This window comes from Ambystoma mexicanum, chromosome 10, assembly GCF_040938575.1.
Source record: "Ambystoma mexicanum isolate Mex_15411 chromosome 10, UKY_AmexF1_1, whole genome shotgun sequence".
In the NCBI taxonomy this organism is placed as follows: Eukaryota; Metazoa; Chordata; class Amphibia; order Caudata; family Ambystomatidae; genus Ambystoma; species Ambystoma mexicanum.
In genome coordinates, this window is record NC_090932.1 from 1,353,249,537 (window position 1) to 1,353,266,424 (window position 16,888).

The 16,888-nt window shown below is 46.8% G+C and overlaps 1 protein-coding gene across 1 annotated transcript in view; it reads left to right on the forward strand.

Annotated features, from left to right (window-relative positions):
• Nucleotides 1–16,888, forward strand: part of TPST2 (tyrosylprotein sulfotransferase 2) — a 569,298-nt gene that overhangs the window by 484,868 nt on the left and 67,542 nt on the right. The window contains exon 6 of the mRNA XM_069619371.1: nt 10,989–11,034. Coding sequence (XP_069475472.1) covers nt 10,989–11,018 — 30 coding nt within the window. The 3' untranslated portion in view covers nt 11,019–11,034. The remainder of the gene's footprint in view (nt 1–10,988; nt 11,035–16,888) is intronic.

The window sequence follows — 16,888 nt, forward strand, 5'->3', positions numbered from 1 at the left end:
AGGAGAAACACTCAGTCCCACAGTAGGAAGGTTCCTTGTCAGAAGCCTTAAGGAACAAAGCCCTGCTCCAGTCTACACACCAGGGCCAGCCAAAACCCCTAGAACAGGACCCTACTCCTCAGTTCCCTGGTGTCATTCCAAATTCTGCGACTAGGACTGCCGAAGACAGGGTCATGATTAGGTTGATCTTTATAGCCAGTTTCTTTGAAAAGAACCCACAGGCATTCCAAAACTTCCAAAACAGCCGAGGCTTCCCCCTCCCAGCCTCCAGCTAAGATGCTCGACCTGATACTCTTCCTATTTCGAGTCCAGTCCTACCAGTCCAAAGTGATGTGTATGATGTTCACACAGACACGGATGATAGTGAATCCTTTCAAGAGACTGACCATTATGAGGCGGAGGAGTATCTACCCTCACCAATTCAGCAGGAATCGCCAGTGGCTGATTCACCAGTTGACAATCAGCCTCACCATAATGATATGCTGATTAAGGCTCCTGAACACTTTGGCATCCAAACGCAAGAGGCCCAGCTCGATAAAGACTTTGTAGAAGATATATTGGGGGACAAAAAGGCTTCCACCCAATTCAGTCCTATTCTACAATCTGTCCAAATAAGGATTCAACCTTCCCTGGAAACACCAAACCAGACAAGGGCAGTTAACCGGTGGCTTGAAAAGCTTTTCTGCCCAGTGCCATCTGACCCTCTTTACATGAAGGGCCAGCTTAATCCAGATTCACTTGTGGTTAACACAACCCATAAAAGGGCAGGAACACTGTTAGCCTAATCGGAGGCACCCCCAGATAAGCAGAGCAAAAAACTCAACATTATAGGGTGAAAAGTAGCCCCGTTGGCACCTTTCCAAACAAGGATCGCCAATAATTTGACGCTGTTGGCAAGCTATAACTGCCACAAATAGGACAAGATAACTACTCTTATTGCTTCCGCTCCCGAGCCTCTGAAGTCACAACTGGCACAGGCAGCAGCGGAGGGCAATGCAACATCCAGCTGCATTCTAAAAAATAACCTAGACGCCGCACACAATGCGGGCAGGATCATTGCCGAAGGGACCATCATCAAGCGCCAACCATGGCTACGCCAGTCTGGCTTTAAACTTGAGACCCAAGCTACTCTCTTTAATATGCCGTTGGAGCCTAATGTCTTATTCGGAAAAGCCGTAAAAGACACGCTAAAGTCTGCCAAGGAGGAATATGACACCCTAAAATCTCTAGGTCAGCTGACGAACAAACCACCAGGCCAGCAAGGCGGAAGCAATTTTCATTAGTTTCATGGCCAAAACTTTCAGAGAGGCTCCGGTTATGGACAGGGTCAGGGCTCTTCCTGGGGAAACATCCAGGGCCAAGCCTCACAGGTATTCCAGAGGGGCCAGCTCAGATCTCGTGGCCAGGGGAAGTCCTCCACATCTAGAGGTGGAAGTACACCTCCTAAACAATGACAGCCTGCTACAGGTCCCCTCCCATGACTATCCAGTAGGAGGGCGCCTTTCAGACTTCACCCACGCATGGCAGGGAATCACTAAAGACAAGTGGGTGTTATCAACCGTGGTGGGAGGTTATTGTGTGGAGCTCATCCAAAAACCATCCCCCGCGTCAAAGGAAATCAACGAAGGAAAAACAACTAATCCTTCTCGAGGAGGTCACTGCACTGCTGCTCAAGGATGCCATAGAGATCGTACCAGCAAACGAGGGTATTTATTCAACCTACTTCCTTGTCCAAAGAAAGAAAGACCTATGCGCCCAGTTTTAGACTTACGCCCTGCCAACACTTATGTAAAGCCACAAAAATATTGCATGACAACACTACAAGAGGTAATCCCCCTGCTAAAGCGGGGAGACTACATGGCAACACTGGATACGAAAGATGCCTATTTTCATATTTCAATGTTTCCAGTGAACAGGAGACTCTTGCGTTTCAAGATAGCAAACCAGCACTACCAATTCAAGGTGCTACCCTTCGGAATGGCATCTGCTCCAAGGGTATTCGCCAAGATACTGACAGTGGTGGAAGCGCACCTGCGCAGGGAGGCAATCCCATTTTACCCCTACCTGGACGACTGGCTGATCACAAGGGAATCACCCCATCTTTGCAAACAAAACACGCAAAGAACCATAAACCTTCTCTTCCAATTGGGCTTCTCAATAAACGAGAAAAAGTCATGCCTTGTACCAAACACAGCAAAACAGTTCCTAGGAGCTGTCTTGAACACGGAAGCAGGGTTAGTCTTCCATCAATAGAAAGAGTTCAAAACATGCTACAGCAATTAACTCTGCATCAAGCTGGTCGTCAGATAAGGGTACACAAAGCAATGCGTTTGCCAGGCATGATGGCGTTGTGCATATACCTTTTCCCACACACACAGCTGCACATGCGCCCCATGCAGGAGTGGTTGGCGAAACAATGGTCTCAGGCAAGCACTCAGTGGGACAATCTAGTGGTCGTTTCACCAACAATAGTATAAAACCTACGCTGGTGGACAAAGGAAAACCTGTTAAGGGAAAACGCTTCCACGACCCTTCAGCACAAGCAATCGTTACAACAGACACTTCACTCTCGGGGTGGGGAGCAAATGACCTTCACCACACAGCACATGGTCTATGGACTCTCATCACACACAGAACCACATAAACCTGATAGAACCCTTAGCAGTATTCAAAGCTCTTCAAGCATTCAAAGCACAGCTAACTAACCAGTCAGTTCAAATCCTAACAGACAGCACCACTGCAATGTTCTATATGAAGAGGAAGGGGGGCACACCCTCTCCAAATCTGTCCAAGCTAATCTACCACAGCGGTGTGTGGATATCCTCAAGGAGGCACGTAAACCAAGCACCAGACATTATTTCCACAAGTGGAGGAGATTTGTTATCTGGTGCTTGTTTAAGCAAGCAAACCCCGAAGAATGTACTCCCTTTCGCATTAAATGCTCCACTTGTTAGACTCAGGGTTGGTATTTAAATCCATAAAGGTCCACCTGTAGGCTTTATCAGCGTACACTACCTCTCAAAGTAAGGTATCATGGTGGAAAATTCTGGTCGTTAAAGCATTCATGGAGGGAGTAAAAAGTCTCCACCCTCTAATTCCGGACCCACCGCCAGGCTGGGAACTCAATGTAGTACTCTCAAAGCTCATGGGGACCCCATTCGCGCCTATGCATAAGTCAAGTCTTATACACCTGACATACAAGACTGCCTTCTTAGTTGCTATTCCTTCCATAAGAAGAGTTAGTGAATTGCAAGCTTTGTCAGTGCAGGACCCTTTCTAGTACGCAAAGACAAATTGGTTTTACTTTAACATCCGAAGTTCATTTCCAAATCCACGTGAACCAATCCATTGAGCTGCCGTCTTTCTTCCAGAACTCGCTCAGCTGAGGTAAAACTCCACACACTAGATGTAAGGAGGGTGGTCCTTGTTATGCTTGAGCTAAAACATGGCGCTGATGCGCAGTGCATTCTGGGAGTGCTCGGAGCCATGATGGATACTTACTTCATGCCGCAGTGAAAAGCTGCACTCATTTTGCTGAGAGCTAAATTCACGATGCTGAAGAAAACATGCTTTCCAAACCTGGTATGCAGTCAAGGACATTTCTGCTGGGAAAGCTAACTTTTTTATGAGCTATGGGACTGTTTTTCGTGGTGCTTGTTTTTAGAGGAGGGAGGCACTTTGCTCCTTGAGGTTACTGTCGGTTGACCCAGCTGGCAACCAACGGCTGCTCATCAATGCGCAAGTGCGTTGCCAGAAGGTTCGAGAAATCACCACCCCTTTTTAAAGGGTGCATATATGCGGAACCCCTGAGCGGTCAGGTGAGACTTCAGCCGGAGGAGGGACGCTTCCATCCGGCATACCTGTGGGCTGTTGTGCTCTCGGCCTGGCTGTTATCGGGGTCTTCCAGCCGCTTCTGGCGAGATGAGGAATCCAGTTATGCTCACGGTGATGTATTTTCTTTTGAATTCTGTTTCTTCTGTGATTTATTTCTATGTTATCACTGCTTGCTTCTAAGCTTTGAATAAATAGCCATAAAGTGCTCATTATTTTCTAAGAGTGTGTGATTGCAAGTTATTGCGTCTTCCTGCATTCAAAGTATTGGCTCCGTAATTGCACTGGTGATTTATGACTGTCCGTGCACTCTGGGAGAGTAATACAGTCTTTTACTATGTAAACAAGACCAGACCGCTTAGGAAAATAGACCAACTGTTTGTCTCAGTAGCACCAGGCAGAGAAGGAGACCGCATTTCCAAAAATGCCATCTCCAGATGGATAGTCGGATGCATACAACTGTGCTATTCATTATCAAACAAGACTCTGCCTTTCACACCATAAGCTCACTCCACAAAGAGCCGGGAGCTACTCTTGCATTTATCGCAAAAATGTCCCCTTAGACATAATTTGCAAAGCAGCTACACAGAACTCAGTACACACTTTCACTCAGCACTACTTCATTGACACTTATTCCAAAGCAGATACAGAAGTGGGGTAAGCGGTTCTAAAACATCCATTTGCCGCTGATCCTTCTCACAACCCACCACCTTCTCCTAACACTGCTTGCTAATCTATGAATAGCATGTGATATAAGCAGATTCCATAAGCCCCAGAAGGGATATATTACTCACCATAATTGTATTTCTGATGCTTGTATCTGCTTAGATTCACATGCACCCACCCTTCCTCCCCTGAAAGAAGGTGCATAGAGGTTGTATGAGAAATGTCTATAGAAACTCTCACAAGTATGCTGTGCCACTAAAGTAGATGACTCTCAGCCACAAATAGTCGCAAATGTTGTGATTTGATAAATCATAAAAGCCCTTTAATGAGACACGTATTTCGGCACGTACCGTGCATTTTTCAATCAGGGCTATAACCAGATACAAATCCATTAATAACAAAAACCAAATTTCCAATGTAAACAATGTTATCGAAATATTCAAATAAGATGACCAATGCACACAGTTCCAAAATACAAAGAGGAAATGTTGAAAATCAGTGACCATGAGTATTATGAACACATGTTTGGCACATTTAGTCACGTAGATTGAGGATTGGGGTTGAGGGGCGGATATTTCAAGGTATGGAAAAAAAAGCTATTTGGAGAAAATGTCAAAAATAAAAAAGGGGAGAAATTACAATTATTGAGTTAGTAAAGCAAAACAATTATGTAGATATTGTTATCTCATGTCTTGTTTGTCTATACATTGTATCAGAAAAAGTGCTGGGCTCTTACCAGTAGAAGTTCGTTTTTTCGTTTACATGAGACCCGCAGGGTCTAAGTTCCTGGTTCCCTTATGTTGTATAGTGTTAAATCCCTTTCCTGAAAAATATGTGAAACAAATGTCATTTTTGATCAATAATGTGTGATTATTGTGATGCCTAAGTCAATATAATTTGTTTGTGGTCCTATTGCCCCTAATTTGGCACTGTTTCATCTTTACACGTATTGCTATTTCAATACGTGTACTCGCAAATGTTACACACCCGTTGTGCTCCGCCCCTTATATATTAGACCATCTCTTTTATTAATAATTATATCTTAGCTGATGTTTAAATGTGCAATGGTCCCCTTTCGAGGACTGGCATTGTTACAATGGTCACCATGCAAGTACTAGTAACGTTGCGTTATACTTCGGCTGAACGGCTACCACTGCGTTTATAACAATGCTTTTATCTCTAAACTACTCGTCATCCGTACTCCGAAGATGGAGAACATGATAGAGCGCATTATTCAATTAACTCTTGTCAGGGCTTGCATATAAAGATATGTTTCTGTCTCCGTGCGTCGTCACCACTGTGTGTGAGTGCGGACATTCTATTCCTGGCTTCGTTGACTTGCGATTACTCTAGTTACCATGGTTGCCAGAATGCAAAGAGTCCTTCATTCGTTTCTCGCTTCCTATGGACCTGGAGTTTCTCGGGCACCATGTTTTGGGAAATCTGGAACCGAAGAAGGGGGCCATGTGGGCCTTCAAGGAACAGACATTTCTTCGGCGGATGAGGATGAAGTTATTTCCATCCATACAGTCCATACAATCCATAAGGGTGATGACCAGGGAAACGCCAGGCTCTCTCCCTACGACGGGGGCGACAGCGATGGGCCCCATGATGATGATGCCTCGGAACCTACTCCTATGCCCCAGCTACCGCTTCAAGACCTTTCACTGGACATCCTCTCGACCCTACACACTCTGGTGTCCAAGATACAGAGGAGGATGCCAGTGACCCCACCGCCCGCTCCACCGGCGGTGCCGATGCCAGCCATCTCGTTGACACCGGGAGAACTTCCGGCCAAGAAGAGGAGGAGGCATTTTACGCCTCCACACCAACCATCGCCAGCTCTCCACTGCCCCTCTTTACCCCCCCTACTCCCACCAGTATCCCCTCTCCAAGGGAGACAGAGTCAGACACAGTGACGACAGGCACAGATGATGATGATGATGATGACGACGGCGGGATGGGGGACCTCCTGTTGCCTCCGCCCAGAGCCTCTCCTCTGAACGAGATAGGATCTTTCCATGCTATGATCGCCCGAGCATCTGAGCTTTTCCAGCTCAAGCCGGAGGAAAAGAAAAAGGAAGGCTTCTTATATTGGCGCCGGGAGGCGAAGAGGAAGACCATCCTTTCCATCCCATCCCTGGGCGATGTTTGGGATGAAGGACTGGCTCTGAAGAAGAAGCCCTCTACAGCCCAAGCGAAGAGAGACCGGCTGGAAAAGAAGTACAGGGTGCCGGACTCTGCACCCAAGTGCTTGCAGTCCCAACCGTTGCTTTACTCGGTCACGGCGGCCACCAGGAAGAAATCATCGAGTTTGACATCTTCTGCGTCCTCCACTCCCCGGACAGTGAAGGGAAGACATTGGATTTGATGGGTGACGACAGTCAAGGCCGCCAACACCCTCACTATCATGGCCAGATACGACCGGGAGCTGTGGTTTAAGCTGGCTCCACTACTGGACTTCCTCCCCGACGACAAGGGGGTTGAGGCTTTGAAGAGCCTTCAAGAAGGCAAAGTGGCGTCGGATCACGCCATCACGGTGGCCATGGACATTGAGGACGCGTGGTTCCGCCAAATGGGGAAATGCTGTCGTGGCTGGCTCAAGGCCACCAACTTTAGGCAGGAGGTCCAGGCAAGGGTTTTGTACATGCCCTTTGACGGGGACAACCTTTTCAAAAAGGCTGTGGATGAATCCCATCAGGGCATCAAGGTGGAAATGGAGACGACACGTGCCCTGAGCACATTACGACAATGACCGTCCATTCGGCCCTCAGGAGGGAAGTCTAGCGAGTCTTTGAGGGGCTTTGGTGGGGGCTCCTCCTCTTACCGCCAGCCCTCTTGCTCCTCGACCCAGGAAGCCAACAGGGACCGCTCCAAGGCCTTCGGGGGCAGGCACTGTCGTTGTTGGGGCCCGCAAGGCGCTCCGTCGACTTCCAAGCAAGATTGAACCGGCCTGGATGTCAGGCCCCCACCCGTGCACCCTGTTGGGAGACTGGCTGCCGAACTTCATCAGCGTGTGGAATACTATCTCCACCGACCGTTGGGTGCTGGATGCTCTCGCCCACGGACACACACTAGAGTGCCAACAAAAGTGTCCCAAAATACCACCGGTGGCCCGGCAGGAAACCCACATCCCTCAGCTGCTGCTGGAGGTGCGGCCCGTGTTAAAGAAAGGGGCGATAGAGCTAGTTCCAAAGTGGCTCTTGGGCTTCGGTGTGTACTCAAGGCACTTCCTCATACGAAAGAAGACCGGGGGATGGAGGCCCATTCTCAACCCAAGACGACTGAACAAGTATATAAAGTCCCAAAAAGTTCAGAATGGTCATGCTTCAACACGTGCTCGGCCAGCTGGAGGAAGGACCTAGAGGACGCTTACTTCCACGTCCCCATCCACAAAGGGCACCGCAAGTTTCTGTGCTTAATCCTTCATAGGAAGCATTACCAATTGAAGGCTCTCCCTGTCGGACTGAGGTCGGCACCCAGAGTCTTCAACAGCTGCCTGGTGCCGGTGACTGGCCATCTACGACTGCAAGGGATCCACGTGTACCCCTACCTGGACGACGGGCTCATCCGGGCCGGGTCGAAGGAGTTCGCCGTCGACGACACGGCGAGGACCATACGGCTGCTGGCGGAACTGGGGTTCTCTGTGAATTATGCAAAGTCCTTCTTGACTTCTTTCTAGGATGCGCTGTTCCTGGGTCCAGACTAGACACAGTGGCCTGCCTAGCATCGCTGTCGGAGGAGAGGATATCTGCCATCCTAGGCAAAGTGCAACGGCTGTTGGCACTCAGTGTTGCCACGGTGAGGACGATCAAGTCTCTTTTTGGCATGATGTCGTCATGCATATACCTGATCCAGCTCTGCAGATTGCAGATGCGCCCTCTACTGGAGTTCCTCGACGCCTGTTGGGTCCAGGTGTCCGGAGGCTTCAGGACATGATCGCGCTCGACGAGGAGTTCCATCGGACGATGAGGTGGTGGGGCGTATGTTCCCAATATCGCCAGGGGCATGAATTTCCAGAGCCCTCCGTACCAGGAGACGGTTACGACAGACGCTTCCCTGGAAGGATGGGGAGCGCACACTGGATGCCTTCACGCCAGAGGCCTGTGGCTGCCAGAGGAAAGACGTTGCACATCAACATCCTGGAGCTACGTGCAGTGTTTTGGGCCCTGAAGTTGTTCCTGCTGTCCCTTAATGGCAAGGTGGTGGGGGTCTTCACAGACAATAGCAACACAATGTTTTACATCTGGAAACGGGGGCATCGGATCCCCAGCGCTTTCCAAGAGGCGCAGGACTTGTGGCACTGCGTCGTCGCCCAAGGGATGTTCCTCATCCCTTTTCACCTGACAGGAGTAAAGAACATAGTTGCCAACTCTCTCAGCAGGGAGCTGCACTCCTGCCACGAGTGGGAGCTTCGGCAGGACCAAATAGACAGCCTTTTCTTCAGATGGAGCAGTCCCCACCAAGTGCCGGAGATTTGCCATCAGATTTCCCCAGCCGGGCTGCATGGGGAACCATTCTCATTCCCTTGGGAAGGCCTGTTTCTGTATGCGTTTCCTCCGTTGCTATTGCTTCTTCGAGTCTCCAATCAACTCAGATGGTACTGGTGCAGGAGGATCCTCGCCACACCAGTGTGGCCGAGGCAGATCTGGTAACCGGACCTCCTCAGCATGCCGGCATCCACTCCATTCAAGGTGCCAGTGGTCGTGGATCTTCTCTCCAGAGAAGGACGAACAATTCTGCGCCACGACCCAGGGTCGCTGAACCTAAAGGCCTGGCTGCTGCAGCTCTAGAATTCGGCGGCTAAGATCTTCCGGCGGATTGCAAAGAGATTCTCGCCAAGGCCAGCGCGTCCTCTACCTTGAAATGCTATGGACACAAATGGAAGCACTTTACTATCTGGTGCCGTGCACAGAAGATTGACCCTCTGTGACCCTCTGATGGTCATGGCTCCTCAGATATTGCTGTATCTACTGTCATTGGCTAAATCGGGGCTAGCGCATGCCTCCATCAAGATTCATCTGGCGGCTTTCTCCCACTATACCAGATCCACAGGACTGTCTTCTCTGTGGTCGCACCGTCTGGTCAAGGAATTCATCAAGGGACTGTTCCGCTTGTTCCTGTCAGTGAAGGCTCCGGCCCAGGCGTGGGAGCTGAATTTGGTGCTGACTAGTCTAATGGGGGCTCCATTCGAACCTATGCATTCAGCTCTGCTCAAGTTTCTGTCATGGAAGAATGCTTTCCTCGTGGCCATCACCTCCGCAAGACAAGTTGGTGAGATCCAGGCCCTGTCATGCAAGCGGCCTTACTTGACTTTACACGAGACAACCCCTCCTTCATGCCCAAGGTGACATTGGAATTTTACCTCAACAAGCCCTTGGTGTTAACTGTGATTTTTCCAACGCCTTCGTCGCAGGCTGAAAGGACTTTGCACTCGATGGATGTGACTAGAGCGCTGAGGTTTTATGTGGCCCGCACGAAGAATTTCCGGAAAAATTCTCCACTTTTTGTAAACTTTGGTCCTGTGGACCATGGTAAGGCCCTGTCCAAGGCTTCCATTTCCAGGTGGCCAAATAGACCCACTGTCACCGGTTGGCAAACCGACCGCTGCCTGGCCGTCCGAGAGCCCATTCTACCTGAGCGATCGCTGCTACAGCGTTCCTGTCTGGTGTGCACCTGCTGGACATCTGCAGGGCTGCTACGTGGAGGTCAATGCACACCTTCACGAAATTCTACTGCGTCGACAGGGATTCCAGGGAGGAGTCCAGAGTCGGCCAAGCAGTGCTGCGCAACCTGTTCGCTTGAAGGTGAGCCTGGTGAGGAGGTAAGAGATTGCTTCTGTTGAGCCTTGCCACCTCCCGTGGTTGAGCATGTGTGTACTGCTGTGTATTCTTTATTCATGATCCTGTGAATCCATGCCAGACCCCATGCTGTAGAAGGAACAAGTTACTTACCTGTAACTGTTGTTCTCCAGCATGGGTCTGGCATGGATTCACATGCAAACCCTCCCGCATGCCCCTCTGCAGCTTTTCTCTTGGTCCTCTTGGTTCTTCTTCCACTTTAAGTGCTAGGGGCTTAAGTAGAGGGCAGTCATTGGCTGGGGGCAGTATGACCCAGAGCTCAGCGATTGGTTTATAGAAGAAAGACAGTTTAGAAACTGAAACTGTTCTTTCTTTTACTGAGGATTCCCAGCCTGACGACTGGTATTCATGAGCATGTGAATCCATGCCAGACCCATGCTGGAGAACAACAGTTACAGGTAAGTAACTTGTTCCTTATTCATTGGATGCAAACATTGCAGAATATTAATTGAAAGGTTTTCTTTTTACAAAGAAGGTTAACTTGAGTTTTTTTACTTTCCAAAAACGTATGATAGTATGTGTATTCCTTACTGTATCAATTGAAAGGCTAAATAATCCAGAATTATAGTATTTGTCTCTCCGATTGTGTAGGCCAGCAGAGAAATAACTTTTCAAACATGTTCCTTTCAGATTAATCAAAACACATCATCCCACTGGTGAAGTTGCAGTTGGTCAGGTATGTACGGTAGAGAAAAAGAATATAAAAACGGCATTCAAGTGTACACCCACTTCAAATATAGTCAGACTGAGCTGAATGGTTGTACGTTTATAGAAATCTGAATTTCATTTCATCGTATTTGAAAGTGGTATACCATTTAGTGTTAATCTAGTCAGAACACTTTATTTCCAAATAGAACACTTTGTTATGCAATTTGATCATACTTGATTGGGGTAATGGCATTCCTATCGCACTGCATTACTAATCCGAGATTATTAAGAACCTAGGATCAGCACACAGGAGTTCAAATGATTTGTGTTTTGGATAGGTGTATATATCAAACCTTAACTAGATTGTTCTAATCCTAAGTAAATTCATTTGACTATAACTCTAGCCATAACAATGTAACTTGCCACCTCAATTCTACACATGCACAACACACCATTTCTTATTTGCCAAGAGTCAAATGTGACTAGCTAGTGGAGAGTGCAAAGTTTGCGCCCTGACTCTAGCGTTCTGCTCTCCCTCATTCCCAACTGGAAGGGAATTGCCTGTGGCGCGCAGTCCCAAGAAATATACTCATTAAAAATGATGGTTTGTAACTTTATTTTTTCTTCAAATTTGGTTTTATTTGTTTTATACACGAAAGAAAAACCAAGTTACAAACATTTGTCATTGGTATCAAGTTACAGTCACTGACTGACTTTAGGTTCTACTTCTTCTCCAGAGATACTGCACCAGCCAAGTAACAACTGTTGGTCTCCCATTCCCTTCCCCCACAACCCAAGACAGGTCATCAGCACATATTATATCACATTATCAAGCATGTATATTTATTCCATGTGGGGCCTTCATGAACGTGTGGTAGACATCTTTAATAGTTCCGAGAGTCTCAGTGTCTGTAGCAGGGCGTTTCTTGGATTACTGGGCTGGCCTGATACAATTACACTAGAGGATTATATTGCTTGTGTCTGCACCATTGTCGCTATCCTATGGGAGTCCTTACAGGGCTCGAAGCGTACATTTGTACAAAAATCATTCCATAGTACTTATGTTGGATCGATCCGTCATGGAGGGCAGCAGTGATTCTCTCCATTGTGCATATATTTGTGGCTACATCAATCCACTCAGTTTTTGAGGGGGATGTTGCGCCTTCCACTTGATCACAAGGCAAGCTTGAGCTGCAAGTAACAAGGGGCCCACAATCCCACCCACTTTCATTACACCATCTTTATCATCTTCCAGGCCAAATAATACAAGAAGTTGTGTTGCTTCCCGAAAGATTCCATCATCGTGTCTAATCCAGCCTAAGACTTCACTCCAGTACACCTGCACCCAAGGACATCCCCACCACATATGCCAATAGTTGGCTCTTTGCCCACATTCCCGCCAGCACATAGGACTAGTTTGAAAGTCTATGGGGATCATATTGCCACCTGTGCAATAATTTAATAGCATGTAATTTATACTACGTGGCAATCGATACATGTGAGGTTGTCTTACACATCTTTGGCCAAGTGCGTTGGTCCAATTCTCTACCCAAACCTAGCTCCCACCTTTGTCTGAGCCTCGAGATTGATCCTGAGGCAGGCTCTAACAATGCCCGATACATTTGTGTAATCAGACCTTTAGTTTCAGTAACCGTATCGAGAAGTTTCTCGAATGGTGTAAGGTCCCTTCGAGTTTTAACTCGCCATTCCTCCCTCGACAGAACGCCCTTAAGCCGTAGGTAAAGGAAGGCCGGTATCGGATTTAGTTGGAGTGCTTCCTCCAGTTCCGAAACTGTCAGGAATACCCCTCCTCTCCACAACTGTCCAACCCTATCCAGACCAGGATTGGTATCTCGATACCCACCATGCCTGCCCCTTCTTTCTATATGTCCCATATAGTTCCGAGTATGGGGTGGTCTCGGAGTCTTCTCGGAGTCTTCTCAGGAGTTTGGGCCGCGGAACCCAAAACCATTCCGAGACCGTAGCAGGGGCCAAATTATCGTTGTCTAGTTGAATCCATTGTAAGTCTTTCCTTCCCCTTAGGTGGGGGATCAGGACACATAGTTGGGCCGCTTGATAATACAATTCGAGGTCTGGGAGGCCCACTCCCCCTTTTTCCTTGGGGAGTATGAGGAGATCATATGATATTCTTGGTTTTTGTTCCTCCCACAGAAAACATAGTATGGCACTTTTCACCTCTTTAAAAAACCCATCTGGGATCGTCAACGGGAGAACCTGGAAAGGATATAAGAACCTAGGAAGACAAACCATTTTGATGGCATTTAACCGTCCCATCCAGGAGATTGTGAGAGTTCGCCATTTTGCTAAATCGGCATGGAATGCAGAGAGGAGCTGTGGGGAAGTTGGCCTTATACATATCTTCGACATTTCTTGTCAGATTAATTCCCAGATAACTCAACGTTGAGCCTCCCATCACAAGTTCTCTGGATAACTTGTGGGTGGGTTCATACAAAGGGAAGAGAATAGACTTGGACCGGTTTTAAAACCAGATAGCGAGCCATAAATTTCAATAAGATTTATGGCCCGGGCTACTGAGCTCATTGTATTCTGTAGGTGGAGTAGGATGTCATCAGCATAAAGGGCCAGTTTGTATTCCCTGCCATGTACCCGCAAGCCTTCCACTCGGCTATCAGCCCTGACTGTTTGGGCCAGAGGTTCTATAGAGAGAGTGCAAACAATATTGCAGAGAGGGGGCAGCCCGGTCTTGTGCCCCTGTCGAGCGAGAACCACCTAGAGTACTCTGAATTCACCATTACCGACGCATGGGGTGATGTGTACACTGCTTCAATCCCTTTCATGAGTATCGGACCAAAGGCTATTTTACGCAGCACCGCCTCCAGAAAGCCCCATTCAACTCTGTCGAACGCCTTCTCTGCGTCAATGGACAAGGGCGAGAGGACATTAGCATTTTTCGTGCCTCATGTATGAGGTGTAAAGTTTTGCGGGTCGTGTCAGCACCCTGTCGGCCCACTGCAAATCCAGCCTGGTTGGAGTGTATTAATGATGGCATGTAGGTTTCCAGTCTCGCTGCTATTACACGTGTATAGATTTTTGCCTTCAAATTAAGGAGGGAGATGGGGCAATAAGATGCGCACTGTTTGGGGTCTTTACCATCCTTCGGAATTACTGAGATCAACGCTTGCAAGAAGGACTCAGGTGCCACCCCTGTTTGTAAAATGTGATTAAACAAATCAGCCATAAAGGGAAGGAGGGGTCCACGGAAGGTCTTGGCGCTCTCAACCTCGCCAGAGGTGATTGGGGAGTCTAGGAATTCAACCTTGTCCTGGGAGAGTTTTGGCATGTTAACCTTGTTCATATAATGGTTAATGTTCTTTTCCCCCTGTATAGTTTCTGACTTGTAGAGGCGCTTGTAAAAATCTGCAAAGGCCTCAGGAATACTTTTAGGATCCGTATGCGGAGAATGTTAATTTTCTATGGCCGTAATCCATCGCTCAGCCCGTTGCCCTCTTAATCTAGCGGCCAGCAGTACATCAGCTTTGTCCCCCTTTTCGTAATGTTTTTGCTTAAGAAATTGAAGCTTGCGTATGACTAGAGCTTCCTCCAAGCGCTGGAGTTCCTTCCTCTTCCTGGCTGCCTCAGCTATTCTGTCTCTTCTCCCTTCATCGTTGGATTGTGCCAGAAGGTCTAATTGCGTTATCTCTTCCCTTATTCTGTTTTCTATTAAGGCCCACTCCCTTTTTTTATCAGCTCCCTCTCTAATTAGTATGCCCCTCCAAGTAGCTTTCACAGCCTCCCACACCGTGTTCTTGGATACCTCCCCTGTATCATTGGGACCAAAATACTATGTGATCTCTTTTGCTAATTGTTCTCGAAAAACGTGGTTCTTCCACAGTGATTCATTGCACCACCATCTTAAGTTTTTATGTGGGAGGGTTAAGAGGTTGATTGTAGTGGTCACCATGTCATGGTCTGACCAGGAAATTGGGGAAATCTCATATATATATATATATATATATATATATATATATATATGTTTCTCCAAGACTTAGCAGCCTCGCTAGTCAGTGAGGAGCACTCGCCTTTCCGTGCGTATAAAAACTCCGCCCAGCACTCCAAATTCATTAAACATTTCTTCTTTATTTAACTCAACAATGAGTTCAACATCATAGCACCATATGTGTAGCCGTCATCAATACCGGCTCACCCAAAGACAGTCGACGCGTTTCGCCGCACCACTTGCGGCTTATTCACAACACTGTGTCTCTGACACTTCCTTGTTTTTAGCTTACACCGGCAGCATGGTAATGGACATAGAAAGAAATCTGTATAGTAGCGATCAAAATAAAAGAGAGACTAATGTTACATAGGAATAGTGGTGGCCATTTTGTAATAGGTGGTATATCTATCAGTCATTAGCGTGCAATCATATCCTTCCCGTGATATGATTATCCCTTTGACCATTAAATTAATGATTGTGCCAAAGCAATAATTATTGTTATTCTAGTTTCTTCGCTGTTTTAATTACAATCCTCACCATTGTGATTCATTTATTTTAGTATTGCATATCGTATATTGCATAGTGCAAAAGAGTCAGAACATGCAATATTCTTCTTAAAGTGCATAGTGCCAGCAGCCTGGTTTCATCAACCAACCATTTGGTCGATTAATCGCAGCCTTCAGTTATAAAGTGCATAGTGTTTGCTGCCATTATTATAAAGTGCATGGTGCTAAAGTGCTAACTTCATATGCATATTCATTCTCACTATGATACATTCAACCACAGTTTGGTGCATTTTGGGAATGCCAATACAACATATTTACAACCTTATCTGCCATGTCCAAATTCTTAAGTCGGTAAAGTCTCAAGGAGATGTTAATATCAGAGACAACCACCCCACATCTGTGACATAACAATATACCGTGATCCCCTAAAAAACATTAAAAAATCACTATTAAAAACATTGTCCAACAAAACATTACGTTCCCAATTAATACTAAGTACTTGGTATCCAGCAATATGATTCTAGTGTCCTATACAGGTGTAAAGCTCCTCGTCAATATTATGTCCATTTGGCTGTTTAGTTTCAAAATCAAGGATACAGCGGGTCTCTTGTTGCCTCAGCTTGCTTTCTCTATCTCCCCCTCTGGGACTAGTCTCAATCGTGTGGACTCCAAAAAAGCAAAAACTCTTCATGTCACTGTCATGGTAATCTGTGAAATGTTTCGCCATTGGATAGTTGGCATCTTTATGTCGGATGGCTCTCACATGTTGTTGTACTCTCAATTTTAATTTACATTTTGTACTCCCAACATACCATTTTTTACAGGAGCATGCCAGGATGTAAACCACATATTCTGTCTCACACGTAATTTTCTCATTGATGGTCACCGTAGTTCCTGTTATGGGGTGCTTGAAAGTGTCACAATTCTTGGCAAATTTACATATATTGCACCTTGTGCACTTATGGAATCCGCTCTTTTTCCTTGTCAGCCATATATTGGCGCCTACAGCTTCTTCTTTTTGCATAAAACTATGTACCAATGTGTCCTTGATAGAGGAATTTCTTCTCAAACTGATTTCCGGATACCCTTTCAAAGATCTCCCAATGTCCTTATCTATGGTTAATACCTTCCAGTGCTTTTGTAACACCCGTTTGATGTCGGGTATTTGACTATTGAAAGTCAGGATGAGGCGAGTCGGTTCATTTTCTATATTGGTCGTTGTGTGTTTATCCGCCAACAGAGCTTGTCTGTCTTGACTTCTTGCTTTCAGGTACGCTCTCTCAATAATCTTTTTTGGATAACATTGTCCTCTGAAACCTCTAGCAGTTATTCTACTCTCTTGATCATAGGTTTCCAATGTGGAGCTATTCCGTCTTAACCTTATGAACTCGCCATAA